The sequence below is a fragment of the Lathyrus oleraceus genome, chromosome 6 (genome assembly GCF_024323335.1).
Source record: "Lathyrus oleraceus cultivar Zhongwan6 chromosome 6, CAAS_Psat_ZW6_1.0, whole genome shotgun sequence".
Lineage (NCBI taxonomy): Eukaryota > Viridiplantae > Streptophyta > Magnoliopsida > Fabales > Fabaceae > Lathyrus > Lathyrus oleraceus.
This window is the reverse complement of record NC_066584.1, coordinates 459,073,669-459,097,454: the sequence shown is the minus strand read 5'-3', so window position 1 is coordinate 459,097,454 and position 23,786 is coordinate 459,073,669. Positions and strand designations below refer to the sequence as shown.

Here is a 23,786-nt window from a genome sequence, read left to right as displayed (position 1 = left end):
AAACTCTAGACATAGATTTAAATTTAACATTCACTTGGGTATTGAGTCTTAAGGCTACCGTATTGTTTAATATACTGAGAGATCGTCGGTTCAACAATACGGTTGAACTCTCGTCAGGAGTTTAGACATAAACACTATCGGTAAGCGATACATGATGATATTGATAAACGTTTAGATTGTGTGTAACGGATTCGTAAATGTTTTTCAATCATTTATTGATTTACACTTTGTAACAAACATCTTTCAAACTTTCGCTTAAAATCATAGTAATTGTTGAACGACATTGATATCGCACCAGTCTTTGTAGATACAATAAAACAAATACTTACCCTTGATAGGAATACTGCAGTCAACACCTGCGAGCCCAAAGCCACGTGTCTGAAATAACTAGTGAGACGTTTCAATGATGGGAGAGCATTTAATCCACTTGTTCCCCGTTATTTTTGTAACACTTTCGTGATCTTCCTACATCTCACCATGTTCCAACATAATCTCCAGGGGACGGCCACAACTTTGAAAGACTTCCTAGCCGACACGCATCTGAAAAGCCTTGGGGGCAACTGTTCTATACCGACTAAAGCCTTAGTGTTAAGGCCCAATCATACATGGCTCAACCGAGATGATCCAACGTATATAGTCAGTACATGTGAGATTCAAGTTACACTTTCTAATCTCCATATTTTCACTAGACTCCACTATTTTAAGCAACTAGGGACTTCTAACTCACATTTGTATCACTTGAGAGAGTTTTGTTTTCATTTGCATGCACTTGTATCATTGTTGACACCCTTACCATGTCACGATACTTCAATAGAACACGTTGTACGACCACCACTATGTTAGGAAGACTTTCAATTCAAATAATCGGTCCCTTAAGTTAACCATTAACTCGGATACCATAGATGGATCATGAGAGGAGCAAACTCATTGGATCAAAAGCAACTTCACAAGTGAGAGTCATACTACATATTCGCCCTAAACCTTAAGATATTAGATATATGAATTCTCTCACTTGTAAAATGTTCAAACTCCAATTTTTCAAGAAATGTGAGAATTCTAATTCAAATAACTTACACATACATGTCAATTAGTCACAATTTTTTTTCTTTAGTTTTTCACTTTTTTTCTTTACAAACTTAAATTATGATTCAATTTAACGAATCTAAAATACTAACTTGTTTATTTCTTTCTTTTCTTTTGGTCAAGTTGTTTAGTGGTTGGAATTCACCATTTTAAACTGAATAAATGGGATGTCGTGGGTTCAAACCGACATCCTTATATATATATATATATATATATATATATATATATATATATATATATATATATGATGTTCTTGCACAACTATCAACTGAGTTGATTTAACGATGCATAACTTATTCATTTTCACCACTTTCATTTCTTTTTACCTTTTTTTAATTTAAAAAAAAAATTACTTAATTACTTTACAACAATGTCTTTATTATTGAAAGGTGGATTGAGATTTTTTTTTACCTTAAGTTATGTGGGACCGTTGTTTAATGCCGATAGCCTGCTAACCTAATCCATTTTTGCTCTTTTAACCTCCCCAACTTGCCTAATGTAGTGATTAGAATATAAAATGGGTTCAATATTCCTATCAACACAAAATCCTCGTTAACAATTCGATAGGAAATGATCATGATGAAATAATTCAAATATAAACAAGATTCAAATAAGCACATGATATGAGAAAAATATCCAAATCAAATTACAATTAAACAAATGGCCATTGCGGTATACAAAGTGCAGACTGAAAGAACAGAAACAAACAAAAAAAAAACAATTTATTCATTAATCGACAAACAGTTCTATTACATAGAAAACATCATGAGATGTTCATGTTCTTTCTCCGCAAGCTTCTTCCTCAACTCAAAAATGGACATCATAAATTGCTGAAGCTGTTCACTACCCATATCATCTATAGAATCATTCCACCATCCACCGTTATTCCAATCCCTAGCCAAATGCTCAATATCCGCAAGTTTCTTCTTTTCCATTTCCAACATCTTTAGTGCCTCTTCATATTCTCTATTATACTCCTCGCAGATCGAAGAATGTTCCGTCGACTTCTGATCCTCAAACTCGGTGGTTCCATTGATGTAACTCTTGAGGATCGCGTCGGTGTTGGGTCGACTGCAGCAGAATAGTTTATCAGCAGGAGAGAACACAATGATGGCGAGATTAACATCGCTCAAGACGCAAAGTTCGCAAGCTTTTTTGAATAAACCGGATCTTCTTTTGGAGAATGTGACTTGTTTGTTGCTTTCTTTTTCGACTTTCTTGATTTCGATCTTCTTGCGTCCCATGGTTTTCTTTTTTTGGTTAACTGAGTTATTCATGATGAAATGTGTGAAACTTTGAAATGATGTGTAGTTGTAAGGAAGATACTATTTGTTTTATAGTGCAATAAAATAAGTTCCTACAATTTCTCTCATTATAAATTAAATTGGCATTTAGTGTTACATATTGACCAAATTTTTATATTCCATTTTGTATCAAATTGAATTCAAGGTGAATTTGAACTTTCACATGGGATTTGTTTCATAAGAAATGTTTTACGGGGACTATTCATTTTTGTATCTTCTTAATAGTTACTATATTAGTTATTGTTTTAAATTACTACAGCAATTTTTTCTTAAATAATATATCATTATTTCACTTAACTATTGTATTAACTGTAATTGATAAAAGTGTTTTAATAAATAACATTAATTGTATTATTAAAATCAATTAATTTTTTTTTTAATTTACCGATAATTAGGGATGATAATTTGACTCATCCCAAACGGGCACCCACCAGTATGGATATGGGTGCCTTGGTATCCATCCCAACTCATTCCCACACATTTTATATATATATATATATATATATATATATATATATATATATATATATATATATATATATATATATATATATATATATATATATATATATATATATATATATATATATATATATATATATATATATATATATATATATATATATATATATATATATATATATATATATATATATATATATATATATATATATATATATATATATATATTTATTTATATTATATATATATATATATATATATATATATATATATATATATTATATATTTATATATTTTATTTATATTATTATATACAAATGTATTTTATCAATTATAAAATGTATATCAATTTAAACCATTATGTATTCAATATAAATGTTTCTTTATTTCAACAATTACTGTTTAAATTTTTTTTAATATTTTTAAAAATTTAAAATTATATGATATTTTATGATTGATCTATTTATTTCTAATAAGAATGCGGGTTATATACTAATAAAACACAGGTACGAGTGCTAATTTTAACACCCAAACAGATATGGATCGAACACAAGATTTTTTCAAATTCGAATATATGGATGGATACTATAATACTCTGCACAAACCTACACATTGTCATCCCTATACATAATTCAATTGTGAAATTTAATTTGTATTGGATAGATTATTGAATATAATATCAGAAATAATATACTACAAAATTTATATTTAAGATTTAATTTGTATTGGATAGGTCATTGGATAAGATTCAAGCCTAAGTTGTTAACTATTCTAGCTAATAATATTAGGAATGAAGCATAAAATCAACCGTATAAAATTCAATAAAATTCAATTTCGTTGGGTAAGGATCAAAAACCACATAAACCTCCAAGATTTTCTTGCAGAAGAGTACCCAAGGTCTTTGAAGGAGAGACATGAAGAATAAACATCGGTCGAAATCAATATGGGCATGGTTGAATATTCCCAAGCATAGCTTCATAATTGGCTTGCTATAAAAAAAAATAGGGATGTTGATATTCTAAGTCGATCTAATCTATATTAAAGTTGCAAATCGATTTAAAAAACATGATAATCATACAAAATTAAATATCATTAGAGGTATTTAAATGTTTATTTTTGATAATCACTCGATTCTATGTTTGAATTTTTTATCGAAATCAAGTTATATTTTAATATTTATTTTTATATTAATATGTTATATTAATCTAATGTATTATATGTTAATTGTTTTAATTAGTTTAATTTAATCTATTTAATTTTTTCCCGTCAGTGGAAAGGATATGTAAAGTGTGTGTCTTTAGATGAAGATTTCCCTTTCTTAGCAAGCGGTCTGAAATTTATGTTACCTTGCAAGCTCAACCTTCATGAATCCAATTAATGAGCCATAAATGCTCATGTTTTCCTATTTACTCGAGGTGGCTCAATAAGGATCAATTCATTTGTCTTTTTGTCCAGGATATTTAATTCATGAATATTAATAAGTCTTAACTACTTTGTCAATGAGATCAGGGGCGGGACTCCTAAACCCACATATAAATCAAACACAAGTTTTCGCACATGTATCAGTCCCTCAAGCATGAGGTTTGTAGAGGCGAAATGCTTAAGGAAGAAAAATCTTGATCTGGCACAATCTTATTCCCTTACAACTTAGTAATTAACCTGACCCATTCATTTTATCTTGGATGTATACAACCCCTCAAGTTTAAGGAGGAAAAATTATATTGACAACCCGTTGTTGCTTATTGGAGACCGACTCATAAGAATCTGAAAGGTACATACCCCCTCAAGCATGAGTCTCATAGAGGTGAGATGATTTATGAGAGTACCCGATCCACTAACACACCCATCTTGTTTGTGACTTCTTGGATCATCCCGGATAAAACGACCGAGTTGATCCATGTCCAAATTGAGTACATAATTTGATAAATCTACCAATGTTGATCAACAAGTGTCGCATAGTTATCTCCTAGTGGGAAAGGTAAGGAAAGTATGTGTATGTAGAAAAAGATGCCCATTTCTTAGTAAGGAGTTAGTTATTTGTACTACCTTGCAGGATCAACCTTCTTGAATCCAATTAATGAGTCGTAAATGCCCATGTTCCTATGTCTACTCAAGGTCATTCGATAGGGATTGATCCTCATATCTTCTTGTCTGGGATAGATAATTCATGGCTATTAATAAGCCTTAATTGCGTTGTTTAGGAGATCAGGGGTGGGCTCTTATGAACTCGGGCTTAAATCTAACCCAATTTTCTCCTAACATGTGCACATTTCCTCAAGCATGAGGCTCGTATTCGAAAGATAAAAATCTTGACCTAGCCCAATATTATTACTTTAAACCTTAGTAATTAACTTACCATTTGTTTTATTTGTGATGTGCAAATCTAAATATGAATTATATCCTATTATAATTCATATGGGTGTGACAGTTCAGTTTGGATAAGTTTTAAGTCAAAAAAATATCCAAACAAAAAAAATATCCAATAGAGGTCACCGGGTCTGATTTAGAAATTAACAATATGACAAATTGAGTTATATTAGAAGAACAAGTTACACTAATCAATATTTTTCGAGCTTTCTTCAACTCATTATCTTATTATTTGGTTTAATGCTTGTAATTATTCAATCAACACTTCCTTTTTTTACTAGTTTATTATGAAAAGTATTAACTATAAAGAAATATTGTGGTATAAAAGAAAGTGTTGATTGATGAACTAACATAACTTAATTTTTCATATTACTAATTTCTAATTTAATTCAAAAGGTTATATATTAAATGAGATGTTGGTAGAACACCCAAACCACATGCGTTATAATGAAATAATCTTCTAGGACAGTTGATTGAATGTAATGAAAGCTACAATGTACAAGGTATATCATTAAAAATAACAAAAATATCAACATTATCACAACTTTTATCAACAAACCCAAAAATTATCAACAACATACAACTATTATCAACAACAGCACACCTTAATAACACCATACAATTTTTATTAAGAATAACATGTAACTTTTATCAACAAGAACATATAAATTTTATCAATTACAACATACCTTAAAAACAACATACAACTTTTATCAACAAAGGTATACCTTAACAATAACATACAACTTTTATGTAACATACAACTTTTATAAAACAAAAAATAAAATCATCAACAACATATAACTTTTATCAACAACAACATATAACTTTTATCAACAAGAACATACCTTAACAAAAAACATACAACTTTTATAAAACAAAACAAAATCACCAACAACTACAACTTGTATCAGCAACAATATACAACATAGCTACACAAAAACATTAACATATCCCACAAAAACATAAAAAATATCACAGCTCATAACATAAAAGATGGAAACGTCTCATGTACCTGAAATGTGAAGAGGGAGTGAAAGATATGAGTTTTGTGTAACACTTTTCCTTAATCCATAAGATTTGAAGAATATATGTTGAAGTTTTGTTAAGAAATGGTATACAACTTTTCATGGAGATCAGGATAAGGTGTGAGAGAGATGTTAGGATTTTATTTTATGAGAGAGATGGTGTTTCTGTTTTGAATGAGAGAACTTTTGCTTAAATATAGGACATACTTTTAACCACAGTTGTTAAAAATGACCATGATAAATTGTAGGAACATTTCACAATGCTTTCTGTTTTAAACCGTAGTGAAAAATATTTTAATTTTAATATAAATATAAGATTATACGTGATACGTCCATTTTGTAATAAAAAAAAGAAAATTATTGGTGTTGGGATTCGAAATTTGTAAGCCTTAACATATCACCATGATTATTAGTATGGACCATAGTGAAAAGGTTTTTAATAAAAAAAATGCAGACGCCTAAAATCGAGCTATTACTTTGGTCGATTGAAGAGTCGGGGTAATAGCATGTTACGATATGTGTATTTTGTAACGGTGTGTTCAATTTTAATTGTTTTTCAAAAATGAAACCCAACCAAACTAATTGAAAAACTGTGATTTAAAATAATATCATTTGGAATATCAGATTTTGAAAAAAAATTGAAAACAAACGAGTAAATAAGCAGCAAAAAGTCAAAGGAAAGACAATCAAGTAAAGAGATAAGGGATAGAGACATACACCATATATTTATACAAGTTCGACCTATATTGACTTACTCTTCTCCCAAAGAATTATTCTTGAGATTATCCAATAAACTTGAGACTTTTTAGAAGGATATGCCCATGAACCTTTTTATACAAGGAAGTAAAGTTTTAAGGCTAACTTCAAACCAAACAATGAACAAGACTTAGAATGGTATCCTCCAAATCAAATAGATATTTTTCATGGGCTAATCTCGTAGCAATATGGAGTTTTGAGTTGTCTATCCTCCGAACCGAACCGGGATTTTATATTGATGACCACAAATCGAGGTGAGATTTTATACGGGTTAATCTCAAACTGACTAAGCTTTCACCTGGCTAAACTCAAGAATTGAATGATATTTTAAATGGGTTAATCTCAAACAATAGAGGTTTTAACCGGGCTGAGCTCAAGAATGGTATGGATATTTTATTTGTTGATCTTCACGAACCAAAAGAGAGCTTTTTGCCTCTGAGAAACTTTGGAACCAAACGTAGACTTCCTAGGACAATCCCCAAACCAAACAAGAGCTTTTAATGGTTTAGCTCACAACTAAAATAACTTCTTATAGGAGAAATATTTACTCGGGAGATGATACACTCCTGATAAGTTCACAATTAAGCCCTCACCCGGAACAAATATTCTCACTTAGGCTAAAGAATACTCAATAAGCACTATGCCTAAATATATGTGAGAAAAACTAGAGATTTAGTAAAAATGATGGCAGAAGTGAAAGTGAGATCAAAGCATGTTTTCTAGATATGAAAAATGATAGATAAACTCTCTATTTATAGGCCAAGGTGTTGTATAAATTTGGAAATAATCTAGCAGCCAAATCAATGCTATAATCAATTAGGATATCAGTTATTAACCTTTAATAATCGATTTTTCAACCACAAATAGAAGGTTTTATGTTTAGATGTTAACAATAATTAAGAGTCTTCCCCAATCGGTTTTAGACCCAGCTTAGTGAAAATTATAGATTATACTATTGGTCTAATCTATTATTCAGCTAGAAAAAGTCTTCCTACCAATTAGAAACTCCTTTAATCAACTAACTAGGCCTTAAAAAATATATGATAGGTTTTTCAAATGTTTTTAGTGTGTGTGATTTTTTCATAGTATTTTCAGAAATATCATTATGTCTTTATAAGAGACTGGTCACTCAGACGGACATGAATAACCGAGTTTTTACACTTCCTTTCTTTCACAACTATGGCATTATTTACAAAGAAACCTGTTATGGCCTTCATTTACAAATATATAGTCAAATATATAAAAGAGATGGTGAAAAGGTTTTATAGAAACAAAAAGAAAGCACAACCTTACTTGAGTATCTTAATAATCGTTAGGATTCACAACTTCGTAAAATTTCAATGTTGTTGGTTATTGGCTAAATTCAACTTGTCGATATAATGATATAGAATTTGAAAAACATATGTCCACAAAAACAAGAATTTTAGATATTATTGATTATGTGGATCTATATACTTGTATGTTCGATGTTCACAACAATATGTTTGGTTTTAATGATGACAATACTCTAAAGTGAAGTCTTCATCGGTAATGTTGATTAAAGCTATCTAGTTTTGATGATGATAAAATGGTGACATGACGTCTTCATCTGATTTGATGATCAATTAGGGTGCTTAAAGATAAATTTGTCAAAACCCATCTATGGAGGATAACACCTAATGTGAAGCGTGTTCAATAGAGTCAGTGCAGATCTCTGATTAAGCAATATCTCTATTGATGATGTTTGCTAAGAAGAATTATCAAGCATCATCAGATAGAAGAATTTAAGTCACAAATGAATTGCTAAATCAATATTGAATCTAGCAAGGGATCTTGAATCTTCATAGTTGTGAAAGAGGCGAAGTGTGAAAGTTTGTAATGTATGTATCAAGTGATCTATGTCTATAAAACTATAAGATTAACTCTTGAGTTTAGTAATACAAATAACACACACGCGCGCACACACACACATACACACATTTTCACCTATAAGGGTTTTTTATATGGAATAATTGAATATCTCATTCGAATTAGTCGACCATCACTTTTGTAACTCTTATAATCAATTATTAGATCTCCTAACTGATTAGTGACGACGCCTTTAAGAAACTTCCTTTTTATATCACATAATCGATTATGTGATATGCAAAATCAATTATGGACATTAAAAGGCACATGGATTATTTTCATATATGGGTTACACTTTATCCTTTAAATAAGGTTCGTTCTCGTTTCATTCACACCAGAAAATGTATTTCAAAAACCATTTCTCACTGTCATCTCTTTTTCTTTATTTCTTCACTTTTGCCTTAGTACTTTTAAGAGTGTAACTTTTATCTATCAAGTTCTTGCTTTTGGTGTGGGGGAATTGTTGTAATATCTCTATTGTGAGAAGTTTTTTTTTGTAAGCTAAACCAATTAAAAATCTCTCGTTGGGTTATTGAGGTGAACTTGATAAAACCTTTGTTTGGTTAGGAGGTATCCGTAATTAAAACTCTTGTTTGGTTCTTGAGCTTAGTCGGATGTTAAAAATTCTCATTTGGTTTGAGATTGTCCAGGTGGTAAAATATCTTGGTTGTGAGGTCTCTGTAGTTAAAAATATAGTGTTTTGTTGGGAGGAAAGCCATTATAAAACTGCAATCCTTTTGTAAGGAGGTTCGTGGGCAAAATCTGTCAAAAGCTGACATAATAATGAAAACTCTCTAGAAAAAATTCTTGAGGAGAGGAGTAGAACAAATTATTAGGTCGAACCAAAATAAATATTTGGTGTATCTTTCTTTTCCTTTATATTTTTTACATTCTAGTCATTTATTTACTTTAGTTGTATTTTTGTCTTTTCATTTGATTTTCTTTATTATGCTGCTTATTCATTGTTTATTTTATAAACTAGTTTTAAACTATGTGTTTATTAAATATTCTTATTTGGACATTGTTTTTCAAATCCAGACAATTCACTCATTTTCTTGTGTTTGGAGTCATTTGTCCAATATTTTGTGACAATAATATAACAACTTTAGAAAGACTTGTTATTCATGTTTTAAGTCAAACTTGTAGTGCTCCATGTTGCGAATGAAATTGGAGTGTATTTGAACATATTTATTTCGAAAGTTAAAATAGATTGGAGCATCAAAAACTTAATGATTTAGTCTTTGTTCCTTATAACTCAGGCTTCACAATAAGTACTATTATGTTTGTTTTTATTCAATCAATTATCTTTTTATATTTAATTACATGGACTTATAGTTAATTTATGTGTGCTTAGAAATAAAGGTGTTGAAGTTATGACCATATCAATATTAAAATAATTAGTGACCTTTTTAGTTGGGTATTAAAGGATTGAGCACCCCTCTAATAAAGAAGTGGAAGCAAGGTGTAATGACCTTGAAAATTTGATTATTCAATCAATTTCAAGTGATAAAAATTAGATTCTGATTGTGAATTCATTTTATTATTTTTTATTTATTATCTCTAGATTTTAATTTATAACTATTTTTTTAAAATTGTTATCATATTTTATATATATATATATTAGGTTTAGATAATGATAAATTTGAGATGTTGATAATGTACGTGACAATAGCATGAAAAATATGAATCAAGAGAAAAACAATAATAAAAAAGGATAAACTTTAAAGGAAGACGTAGAAGATGAAGATGAAAATTGATATCACGAGTATGATAATTTGACTCCATGAACATAAATAATTTATGAATTATTATATTATTATAATGTATTTGAATTTGTGTTCTTATTTACCATGTTTAGAACTTGCTTTATTTTATAATAGTGTTTTAAAATTATCTGAATGTTGTTATATGTAGAATTTAAAACTTAATTTAAGATTGTTATTCAACTCACTTGCATGCTCTTTGTGCATAGATTTTATAATTACTAAATTTATGTTAAGAATATTATTTTAAAATTATTTTTTATTTTTAATTTGTAGAATTAGGTTTGCATTCACATAGTTCAACCCGTGATTAATAATTTAAAATGTATTTTGATCAAATCGATGACAATTTTTGAATTTTAAACACTAGTTATGACCGGTAGAAAAGTCTTGAAAATTTTTAGAAAGTTTTTTTTGCCACAAGTTGTGGTTGGATTTTAGGTGACTACAAATTTAGTCACAAAACATATTTGTGAAATTGTGAGGGCCTAGACACACGTGATTGGTTTAAACCCTCAAAAATTTCCTCCTCATTTCTCAAGTAATTTTTCTCATTTTTTTTCATTTCTTACTTTTATCTTTTTTTAATCTTTTTCTCTAAGTTCTCTTTAAAATACATCACTTCTTAATTTCTTCCATTATTTTTTATTTATATCTTATCTCTGAATATTTTCTCTTAATTTTTTTTAATTTTTAATTTTTTTCAATTTCTTAATTAAAATTAGTTTTTTCTACGTGATTATATTTTCAAATTTTTTAATTGTTTTTTAAGTATTTTTTTGATAAAATATTTTTAAAATATAATTTCATTTGTGATGTTTTTAAACTCTCAAATTTGAATTGGATATGAACACATTTGTCAAAAATATATACATATCATAGTGAGCAAACCAAAGCCAACTTATAACCTTTTGGTATTAAACTTGAAAATAAATGTAGCATCTTACTTCAAATTATAAAAAACCATACTTAGAGGGAAAGAAACCAAACAAGTAATCATACTCCTTATTGATCAATACTTAGGCAGAGAACATTCCCTAGGAACACCATTTTGGAACCTTTCATTATCTTGACAATAATCATAAACCAAATGATATTTCCTAACCCATTTAAACCACCTTCTTTGTATGGAAGTTAATGAACTAAAGTTATATTGGTTCCACCAATTGTTAGAGCTTGATGCTCTACAAAACCTTGGGTTCCCTTTCCACACACAAGCATCAATTTTATAGTTTCTAAATGAAGCTATAAAAGGTCCGTTTTTCCAATCAATTTTATCTTGGCCACCTCTTGTTGCCCAACTTTCACCATTCCAAAGGGTTGCTTTTAGACTCATTGGTTGCCGTCTAGGAAATGCTACTCCTTTGTCTGCATGGTTTCTGTAAACTCTTATTGGAATTGTATCCACCATGAACCTGCAAAAGGAAATAGTATATATATGTACATCAACTATATAACTTTTTTTTTGAAAACTCCGTATCTGACCCTTTGACCGATTAATCCGAGAGAGACCAAACTCACTGTTCACTTGCAGGATCCCATTTAAAGTCAGAGTTAATCTCTATATGAACTGACCAAACACAAAAATAACTAACACCTAACGAAATTCGAATCTGAAACCTTAAAAAAAGCATGCTCTCAAGTCTAAGTTTTTTTTTTAGTACTAAGGACCGAAGAGAATGATTTAAGGATATAATGAAATTACTAACACAATTTGGTGCAGATTCCACAACACAGAATAAGTATGGAAGTCCTTTGAGGGATCAAACCACAGATGAATCCTTTCCTCTCTATTGTCAAATCCGTCTGCATAAATATTTGTTTGAAGAATATAGGGCTGGCCGGAGACGTTTCCTAGAAATTCCAAGTCTATTTCATCTCTATTTGGTTGATCAGATGTCAGCTGGAAAAAAAAATCCAAACTAATTTTAGCTATACTTTCATATATAAGATAAACATAGATAGAAAATAAACTAAAAATGGTTCTTACATAAAAGGCCAAGACTGTGCCTGCGGAATCACCTGGTACTAGTTTGATTTGCATGTCAATTTGTCCGAATAAAAACATCTGGTTTGAAGCAAAACCAGCCCCTGCAATGATCCAAAACTCGTACTTAAAATAATTGAATATATCAATATGTGTCGGTTTCAATACACATTTTCAATATGACGTGTTTGTGCTTCATAACTCGTTATAGATATATTATAGATATATTTGAGAATACCAGATTCTTGATCAAGTTTCAAGCTTCTTGTTTTTCCATCATCAGATGTGTTGATATGATTGGGAGACCATACCACAAAGAAGTCCTTATTGAAGTCACCGGTTGAAACAATAGAAGCAACTGAAAATTGAAAGAGACTAGAAGAAACATACACAAAAAAGAAGAAAAGTGTTGTGTGGAGGTAATTATTCATGGTTCATATAAAAGAATATATGGTTAAGATGATTGAAGTTTGTGATTGAAATTGAAGAAAAAACTATATATAGGTATTGCATATGGAAGGGTGAAAATTTTAAGAATATCTCTAGGAGGAAGCAAGGGAAATTTTGTTGTTGGAATCTTGGTTGAAAGATATACCATACTTGGAACATACACTTGTCTAGTTCTATGCATTTTCAAGAAAAACTCTTTTCCCTCTCTTGTTATTGAAAAAGTACTCACCAATGAGATTAATGAACCCAAAATTTTATTTCATACAAATATACTTTTTTAGTTGTTAAAAAATTGTTTTTAACTCTTACAAAAATATTTTTTTTTTCTTTATAAAAATACACTTCCTTAGTCATTGGTAACAATTTTATACATATTCAAATAACCACATGGTGAGAAAAAATCGAAATTAAATCTATATTCTATTTAAGAAAATCACATGCTGATCATTTTCCGTGTAACCCTTTTTAAATCCTTAACATTTTAGATTAAGCATACTTAATTGCACTAATGATTAACAAATCTTAATTACTAAGTATTTATTATTTTACCAATATTGTTTGCTTCTCAATGTTAACCATAGCAGTCAACAAGTCTTACATAGGATAGAAGGAAAACTTACAAACACGCGTTCTCTTTCTTCGCAACTTTTCTTAAAAAGCTTAGAATCAAACATTTTCCAATCTTCTTCCTTTCTTCCTCTCTTTCCTTGATTTTTTATTGTTTTTCTCAAAAAATTCCCACATCTCTGTATTGATTTTTGCGTTCTATTTTCTCTAGAAAAAAACACCACTTTGATTTTGCTTCAGATATCATTGAAGAATACAACAAATAATAATGGTGAATATGAACCAAAATCCGAAGATCTCAGTGCTTTCAAAATATAAATAGGTAATAATTATTGAATTGTAATTTCTTGAGTCGAAGCAGGTTGTTCGATAGAGTAAGAAAGTGTTGAACCACCTAGTATCTTGATTTGTATTAGTGTCGAAGTGTCGAAGCATGTTGCTTCACACAGGATTTCGACTTAGGCCTATTTTAGTAGTGTTAGCTATTTTGGGCTTTTATAGTTTTGCGCTTTGCCTTGAGGTCCAAGTTAACCTAAATCTATAAATAGAGGGAGTAACCCTTATTTTTGTAATGAAGTGAATAGAGCATTCATAACATTGTATTCACAGTATTTTGCAGTTGCAAAGTGAATAAGAAGTTTTCCACAATTTGTGGGCAGAGAGAAACTCTCCAGAATTCTATTACTCTTCTTCTTCATTGTTCTTTACTTTCTTTCTTTCTCCATTGTTATTCTCTTTTCATTGTTATTGTGTGGGTGATAACAATCTTGTTCATCAAGATTGATTGAAATTCTCCATAGATTTTGGTGGTTCCAACATTTGGTATCAAGAGCTTCGATTTAATCGATTCGTGGAAAGAAAATCACAATGGCAAAGAATCACCCAAACGGACATTTTTCAGCAAATCTTCTAATTCTCAAGAACAACAATTATGAGAATTGGTGCAAGCAGATAAATATTGTATTCTGTTATAAAGATCTTTGGGATCTTGTGAAGGAAGGAGTAATTGAAGAAGAAAGATTATAAAGCTCTCTTTATAATAAATCAATGTGTTGATGCAGATAACTTTGAAAATGTTAGTGATGCAGAGTCAGCGAAAGAAGCATGGGAAATTCTGGAGAAATCGTTTGGAGGTGGGGAGAAGGTGAAAGAGGTGAGGTTACAAACTCACAAAAGAACGTATGAATTGCTTCAGATGGAAGACAATGAAAGCATAACTGATTTTTCACCAAGGTTACGAAACTAGTGAATCAAATCAAGGTATGTGGAGAAGTGTTGATATCAAGATCTGTTATTGGAAAGATCTTAAGGTCGTTGGCTCCAAAGTTCGACCACGTGATAGTAGTCATAGAAGAGTCGAAAGATTTGTCAAAACTGACAAAGGAAGAGCTTCAAGGGACGCTTGAATCTCATGAACAAAGAATGGTTGGAAGAGCTGTAGGAAAGTCGGAGAGTAATATGGCTTTGCAGGCTCAATCAGAAAAAGAAAGAAAAGACAAAGGAAGTTGGAATGGCAACAAAGGCAGATGAGGTTACAACAATTCGACTGGTCGAAATCAACAAGAAGGAAACTAGTCGAATCAGAGAAAACCATGGAACCAAGGCAACCAAAGAGGTGGTGTTGCAGGTAGAGAAATAGGTGGTGGTCAAAAGCCAGACAAGAGTCACATTCAGTGCTACAATTGTCAAAGGTATGGTCATTGTTCTAGTGATTATCCAAAAAATCAGAAGAATCAAGAAAATTATGCAAAGTTTGCAAAACATGAAGAAGAAGAGGCATTGTTGATGGTTACAACAAGAGATGAAGAGAGATTCAAGGATCAGTGGTACTTGGACTCAGGATGCTCATCACACATATCTGGAAGAAAAGATTGGTTTGTCAACATAAAGCCCTTAATGAAGAACATAGTGAAATTTGTGAATGACAATACTCTAGCAGCTGAAGGTGTTTGTGATGTTCTGATTATGAGGAAAGATATCAAGAGGTCAGTAATTTCAAATGTGTTGTATATACCAGGCATGAAGAGAAATTTTCTCAGCATAGGGCAGTTGGTCGAAAAGAACTACAAGGTGTCAATCAAAGACAAGATGGTGAGAGTTCTCGACTCAAATGGAAGGTTGATCTTGAAAGCTCCAATGTCTTAGAATAGAACCTTCAAGATTGAACTAAATGTGATGAAGCATAAGTGCCTTGCAACAATAGCCAGCAGAGATGAATGAATATGGCATTATAGACTTGGCCATCTCAAATTCAAAGACATCAGAGATTTGAAGAGAAGAAATATGGTTTCAGGATTACCAGAAATCGACATTCCAAATGAAGTGTGTGAAGAATGTGTGCAGGCGAAGCAGCATAAGAACAACTTCAATAAGGATGCAGGAAGCAGGTCGAAGGCAATTCTTGAAGTCATTACTCTGATGTATGTGGTCCTCTCTAGGTGGATTCGATTGAAGGTAACAAATACTTTGTTACATTCATAGATGATTTCAGTCGAAAATTATGGTCTTACCTGATCAAGAAGAAAAGTAAAGTGATCGGGGTATTTGCCAAGTTTAAATCTATGGTCGAAAGATCAAGATTTTGAGGACTGATGGTGGTGGAGAATATGTGTCGAAAGACTTCGATGCATTATGTGTGAAAGAAGGGATTGTGCATAAGGTGGTGTCACCTTACACTCCATAGCAGAATGAAGTCGCAGAAAGGAAGAATAAAACCATCATGAATATGGTTAGAAGTATGTTGAAAGGCAAGCATCTACCAAAGAATTATGGGGAGAAGTTGTGTCGACTGCGACATATATCCTAAACAGATGTCTGACGAAGAAGCTAGAAGGAATCACGCCAGAAGAATGTTGGTCTGGTGTCAAGCCTAGCTTGAGTCGTCTGAAGGTGTTTGGATCTATAGCACATAGACATGTGTTAGATCAGTTGAGAAGAAAAATTGATGACAAGTTGAATCAGATGATCCTGATAGGATATCATTCGACTGAAGGATACAAGTTGTTCGACCCAGTGAATAAGCAAGTGGTGATCAGCAGGGACGTGATCATAGATGAGCTTAAGGAGTGGGATTGGACTGAGAGTGTCAAGAAAGATTCAATGAGAATCTTTTATGATGAACCAACTAGTGAAGTCGAAAGAGAAGTTTGACAGGAAGAAGTCAGAGGTGAAGCAAGCCCAAATAGACCTTAAAGAACGAGACACATGCTTGCAAGGTTGCAAGAATATGTGATTACATCAGATGATGTGGTCAATGAAGAAGGTGAGTTGGTATATTATGCTTTCTACGCAGATGTTGAACCTGTCAATGCAGCTGAGACATTGAAAGATTCGAAGTGGATGAAAGCAATGGACGAAGAGCTGAAGTCAATCGAAGTCAACAACACTTGGTCACTTGTCGAATTGCCCCAAGACAAGAAGGAAATCAATGTGAAATGGGTATACAAGGTGAAGTTGAATCCTAGAGGAGAAGTGACTCGACACAAGACGATACTTGTGGCGAAAGGATTTCTTCAGAAAGAAGTAATCGACTTGGATGAGGTTTTTGCACCTGTTGCTAGGATCGAAACAATCAGGTTGGTTATTGGTCTAGCAAACATGAACAACTGGAAGATGTGTCAGATGGATGTGAAATGTGCATTCCTTAATGGCCCCTTAGAAGAATAAGTTTATGTTGCATAATCAACTGGGTTTGTGAAATATGGCGAAGAAAGCAAAGTGTACAGACTGTATAAAGCCATGTACGGACTTAAATAAGCTCTAAGAGCTTAGAACAAGAAGATAGATGGCTTTCAAAGGGAGAAGGAATTTGTGAAGTGAAAATCTAAACATGGAGTATATGTAAGAAGAAGCAAGAGTGAATTTCTTATAGTATGCCTTTATGTCGATGACTTGTTGATAACAGGTAGTTGCAAGAAGGAGATCGAAGACTTCAAGGGTGATCTCAACAAGGAATTTGAAATGTCAGATCTGGGTGACATTTTATATTTCCTTGGCATCGAATTCTAAAAGAGTGGTAGAGGTTTGATGATGCATCAAAGAAGGTAAGCAGGTAAAATACTGAAGAGATTTGAGATGCAAGATTGCAACCTAACTTCGACTCCAACAGAGCCCAGATTACAACTGTCGAAAGATTCAGATGAAGATGATGGCGACCCAACCCAATATAGAAGACTTATCGGGTCACTTCGATACCTTTGTCATACAAGGCATGACTTAGCATATAGTATAGGTATGATGAGTAGGTTCATGCAGAAGCCAAAGGTATCACATCTAGCAGCGGCGAAGAGGATACTAAGGTATCTAAGGGGAACTCTCAACTATGGCATTTTGTTTCCTGCTGATGATGAAGGAAAATAATGCAAATTAGTGGGATACACTGACTCAAGTTGGTGTAGTGATGCTGAGGATCCAAAATCCACAGCTGGCTATGTGTTTATGCTAGGTGGTGCACCAGTTGCTTGGAGTTCGAGAAAAGAGTCAGTAGTGGTATTGTCTTCGTACGAAGCAGAATACATAGTTGTTTCCCTTTGTGCATGTCAAGCAACTTGGATGGTGAATCTGCTCGAAGAGATAACAACGAAGAATCATGGAGCAATTACCATGAAGGTCGACAGCATGCCAACTATCAATCTGGCGAAGAATCTAATAGCACATGATTGAAGCAAGCACATCGAGATGAGGTTTCATTATCTTCGAGAGCATGTAGCAGATGGGAAGATGAATGTGGAATACTGCAGAACTAAGAATCAGATTGCAGACATCATGACAAGGGGGGTGCAGGTCGAAGTGTTCAGAAGACTACGAGCTATGATGAATGTAGATAACTTAGACATAATGAATTAGGTGGTGTGTTGAATTGTAATTCCTTGTGTCCAAGCATGTTTCTCGATAGAGTAAGGAAGTGTCGAACCACCTAGTATCTTGAGTTGTATTAGTGTCGAAGTGTCGAAATATGTTGCTTCACACAGGATTTCGACTTAGGCCTATTTTAGTAGTGTTAGCTATTTTCAGACTTTTATAGTTTTGGGTTTTGCCTTGAGGTTCAAGTTAACCTAAATCTATAAATAAAGGGAGTAACCCTTATTTTTGTAATGAAGTGAATAGAGCATTCATAACATTGTATTCACAGCATTTTGCAGTTGCAAAGTGAATAATAAGTTTTTCACAGTTTGTGGGTAGAGAGAAGTTCTGCAAAATTCTATTACTCTTCTCCTTCATCGTTCTTTACTTTTTTTCTTTCTCCATTATTATTCTCTTTTCATTGTTATTATGTGGGTGATAACAATCTTGTTCATCAAGATTGATTGAAATTCTCCATAGATTTTGGTGGATTTTCAACAATAATGATTCAGAGCTTTAAAATCAACTCAGGTTTAACAATAGGTTTGTTTTTTCGTTTTCATTTTGTTTTAATTTGTAATCATTTTTAGTTTGAGTGTTCAATTTAAATGAATGTCTAAGATACTAATAATTTTGATTATCTTCGTGTAGTTGATGATATTGGTATGCTATATTGTGTTGGTAAAACCTATACATGTATTGATCTCTTTTCATGGAATGGATGTACATGATAGTTTTTTTACACCTCTTCTCATTATTGTTGTTGCCATAGCCCTTGCACTAATGGTAACTTTCAACTATTTTATGTTCTTTATCTTTCAATGTTTATATTGTTAGAGTCTTCTTAAAATTGTTAGTCATAGTTGCTTTATTTTCAAGTTGCTTTTATATTTAAATAAAATAGGTTAGTTAAGTTACTTGAAATTAAGCTAAGATTTGTGTTGATATGCTGGACGTTGACAGATTTTCATTATGGACGCAATGCTTCATCAGGCTCAAGAAAGAATTCACAGAGAATGTTCCATATAAAGTCTATTTACTAAAACTGGAGATATGAGTTTCTTTTTGTTTTTTTAATTAGGATTAATGGTGATGTTCTCCTAGTATAAAAAAAAATTATATTGTTATTTAATAAAAATATATCATTTTTTTCATGGATATAAATAATTTAAATTTTTTTATCTAATTTGACGGGATGTATGGTCGTAATTGGATCACAATGTACAATAAATTTATATTATAAATGTACCCTCTATTTTCTCTTTTTTATTTGACGAAGTTGAATCTTTCTCGCCTTATTATTTTGAAAAAATAATTTTGAATTTTATATTTTCTCTGTGAAAATATTTAGTATTGAATATAATTTATTTATTTTTTCTTCTTCTTAACATATGTGTTAGATTGATTATGCGAAATAATTTTGATTTTAATTTCTTAATTGATATTATAATTTTAATATAATTATTTCACATGACCGATGGACTAAAATATTACAGTTATAGTGTTAAATAAATAATCAATGGATAATTAAAGATTGAATGATTTTTTCTCAAATTATAAAAATATTAAAACGAAACAAAATCTTTTTTAATTAACTTTATAATTTAGAAATAAAAAAATTGTTTTATAATTAACTAAACAATTAAAGATAAAGAAATTAAATTTTCAAGTAATAAAGATTCTATTTGAATTTTGAACCCATTCTTAGTAACTTGGAAGATATTTTAATGTTTATGTAAATTAAATCAATTATATTAAATATTTATTTTTAATTCAAATTTATTATTTAATATTATTTAATTATAGAATTAAATATGCTTTTAATTTTATAAATATATAATATATAACAATTTTTTTCATATGTCTAAATATCTTTTAATAATATAGCTTATGATTTCTTTAAATAAAGAAGAAAAGCATCTCACAAATATTCTATTATTTAAATATTCTTTAAATATAGCTTATGATTTTTTAATTGATATTATATATTTATTACAATTATTTTAAATGACTTACGCATTAAAATATAGGAGTTATAGTATTAAATGAGTAATTAAAATTTTAAATATTTTTTTAAGTTATAAAAATATTAAAACACAATAAAAAAATTTCAACTTAAATTTATAATTTAGAAATTAAAATTTTATTTTATAATAAATTAAAAGTAAATGCTATTCTATCTTTTTAAATAAAAAGCTTTATTGTTAATTCAATTGTTTTTACAAACGATATTATTTTTATATACGGGAAAAATAAAAATATCTATAAATTAATGATTTGATTATAAATGATCAAATTTAAATATTTTAATTAAGTGAATTGGAATCTCTTAATTACTCATCATTGTCAACATTTTGAATTGATGATAATAGTAAACTAAAAATGTAATAATTGAAATAAGTAAATCCTAATAAGATTTGTTTTTTATACCGTAAAATTTAGGCAATTTCTATTCTTTTACTATACCTAGTTAATAAATAATTTTAAAGGATAATGTAAATAATTTAGTAAATAATTTTAAAGGATAACGTAGTTTCACAACAACATGTGATTTTTTTTTGTTTTATGTGAAAATTATATGGTTGATACAAATATTTTATAAAAGAGAAAAATTGTATTGTTGATATAAGTATTTTTATAAACGAAAAAATCTAATATTGATATAAATATTTTTATAAACGGTAAAAAGATATATTGTTAATACAAATATATTTATATTTAAACGATATTTTTTTATATACTCAAAAAAGTTTAATATTGATTCAATTTTTTTATTAAGGATTCCAAAACAAAAATAACTTTAGAAAAAATATATTGTTGACCTAAAGAATGATAATTTTTTGTATATAATTTATATAACTTCAATAAAACAACGTCTTCTTTTATATATATATATATATATATATATATATATATATATATATATATATATATATATATATATATATATATATATATATATATATATATATATATATATATATATATATATATGAAAAATGCGAACAAGATCGAAACTTCATCCACTTTTTTTTCTTAATTATTAGTAAACAAAAATTCAATTGCAATATCATACAAAGTGCACACTAAAGAACCCTAACAAAAAAACTAATCAACTATGGTTGAATCTAACAGTAAAAGTTGTATAAGAAAAATAAAAAGAAATTATTGAAAACTACTTCATGGAAAACATCTTGAGATGTTCATGTTCCTTTTCAACAAGCTTATTCCTAAACTCATAAATAGACACCATAAATTGTTCAAGTTCTTCACAATTCATATCATCAATAGAATCATTCCACCATTCACCTCTAGCCTTAGCTAATTTTTCACTTTCTAAAAGTTTCTTCTTTTCCAATTCCAACATCTTTAGTGTCTCTTCATATTCTCTATTATACTCATAATTTGATTCCATTGACTTTTCATCTTCAAACTCAGTGGTTCCACTGAAGTAGTTGTTGAGGACTGTGCCGGTGTCGGGTCGACCGAAAGAGAATAGTTTATCGGCAGGAGAAGACACAATCATGGCCATGTTAACATCACATAAGATGCAAAGTTCAGTTGCTTTTTTGAATAAACCTTGTCTTCTTTTTGAGAATGTCACAAGTTTGTTGGATTGTTTTTCAACTTTCCATATATCGATCTTCTTCTTGCGCCATGTGATTTTCTTTCTTTGATCAACCGTGTTCATGGTGAATTTGAAGAATAATATTAATGTTGCACTTTTTTTTTATGTTGGAATGATATATTAATATTGCACTTTGAAAATTGAATAGGATTTATTTATTTATAGGATTTAAAAATAGCGGCGGACTAATAAGTCAATTTATAATTTATGGTCTATAATTGATGATTTGTAACTTTCCATTTATAGTTAATGATTAATAAATGATAAGTTAATTAAAATATTTGGTAAAACTAATTATTCACCTAATTTATAATATAAAATATTATAAAAGATATTTAATATATATTTATTTTATTTTAAACTAAAATAAATTATAAATGATAAAAGAGAATTTTTGTTAAAATAATAAAGATAAAAATGGAATAAAAGATTATAAGGTATAAGTTAAAACGTTATTTGAAATAGTTTCAAAAAAATAAACTTTATAACTAGTAAAATAAATTGTAAGTTTCTGATAAAAAAATCGTTACCAGACAAATTTAAATGATCATATGAGTTTATATATAAATTATAAGTTATAAACTCGAAATTGTAGCTTATCAAATGTACCAAAATAAAGATTCAAAAATAATTCTAAATCAATTTAGCATTAATTTTTAGATATTATGAAAATTATATTTTGTATATGTTATTAAAATAATTTAAGATTTATTTATATATAATAATATATTAACCTTGTACAACTTTTTTATTTATGCAATCAATCCAATTATATAATAATCTCTGAAAAAATATCCTTGTGACGTGATTCAATTGAGTGAATGTATAGATATCTTTATATTATCATAAAAATGAATTAAAAAATGAGATTAATTACTATACACTGTCAGTGTAAAATGTTTTACACAATCGATTCATCACCATCACCCATTTGCATTATTTTATAGATTTTTAAAATTAAAGTCAAATTTGTTTGAACATCCAACGGCTATGATTAACTGACAGTGTAAAATCCTTTTATAGTGTCAGTGTATTTCAATTAAATCCTTAAAAAATTTACATGAGGTAGTTTTTTAGTAATAAATAAATTTAAAATTTTACTAGTTTTTTTTGTAAGAAATATTTTAATTTATTAAATCAAGTACTTATCACTGTATTTAGAGTTAATTTGAGGTTTTAGATTATTTTGCTTGAAATAGGAACTCTTCATATATTTTTTATTCAAATAATCCAATTTTTTTTAATTTTTTTTAAAATAATCCACTTTTTAGATTAGTTTTCTCAAACTATCTCACTTAAAAAAAATATTAAGACGTAGATGTCAGATGAATTGGCGGCTACCCTTAATTTTAAAGAGTGACGCTAATTGAATTGACTACATTACATGGTGTTGTCAATCCAATCGGCGTCTATGGGTAAACAATGAGAGGAGACGCCAATCGGTCTCCCTCCGTGTATTGTGTAATGTTTTTTTTTTGTATAAATAGAAGTGTCGTGTGATTCATTTTTCCACATTTCTTTTCATTATATTGCAAACATGGTTCGTCTTCGTCGCCGCTATGGAAAAGTGATTTATTCGAGAGACAAATCTCCGATGGAGAATCTCTTCTAGAACATCTGTCATTTCGAGCAACTACAGAGGAAGTTGGTTCGTTGGTTAGA

The 23,786-nt window shown here is 29.8% G+C and overlaps 3 protein-coding genes across 3 annotated transcripts; all 3 read right to left on the bottom strand.

The window, feature by feature from the left end:
* Positions 1–1,752: 1,752 nt before the first annotated feature.
* On the bottom strand, positions 1,753–2,426 carry LOC127093089 (agamous-like MADS-box protein AGL62). Its single transcript, XM_051031988.1, has one exon. The coding sequence runs from the start codon at positions 2,358–2,360 to the stop codon at positions 1,833–1,835; it is 528 nt and encodes a 175-aa protein (XP_050887945.1). The 5' UTR covers positions 2,361–2,426; the 3' UTR covers positions 1,753–1,832.
* A 9,204-nt stretch (positions 2,427–11,630) lies between these two features.
* On the bottom strand, positions 11,631–13,125 carry LOC127092485 (probable xyloglucan endotransglucosylase/hydrolase protein 10). The gene is made up of 4 exons (XM_051031364.1): positions 12,876–13,125; positions 12,641–12,741; positions 12,360–12,553; positions 11,631–12,065 (listed from the first exon to the last, which is right to left on the bottom strand). The coding sequence occupies exons 1-4, from the start codon at positions 13,066–13,068 to the stop codon at positions 11,663–11,665; spliced, it is 891 nt and encodes a 296-aa protein (XP_050887321.1). The 5' UTR covers positions 13,069–13,125; the 3' UTR covers positions 11,631–11,662.
* An 8,546-nt stretch (positions 13,126–21,671) lies between these two features.
* Positions 21,672–22,187, bottom strand: LOC127096227 (agamous-like MADS-box protein AGL61). Its single transcript, XM_051034823.1, has one exon. It carries the CDS (start codon positions 22,185–22,187, stop codon positions 21,672–21,674), a length of 516 nt encoding a protein of 171 aa, XP_050890780.1.
* Positions 22,188–23,786: the final 1,599 nt, after the last annotated feature.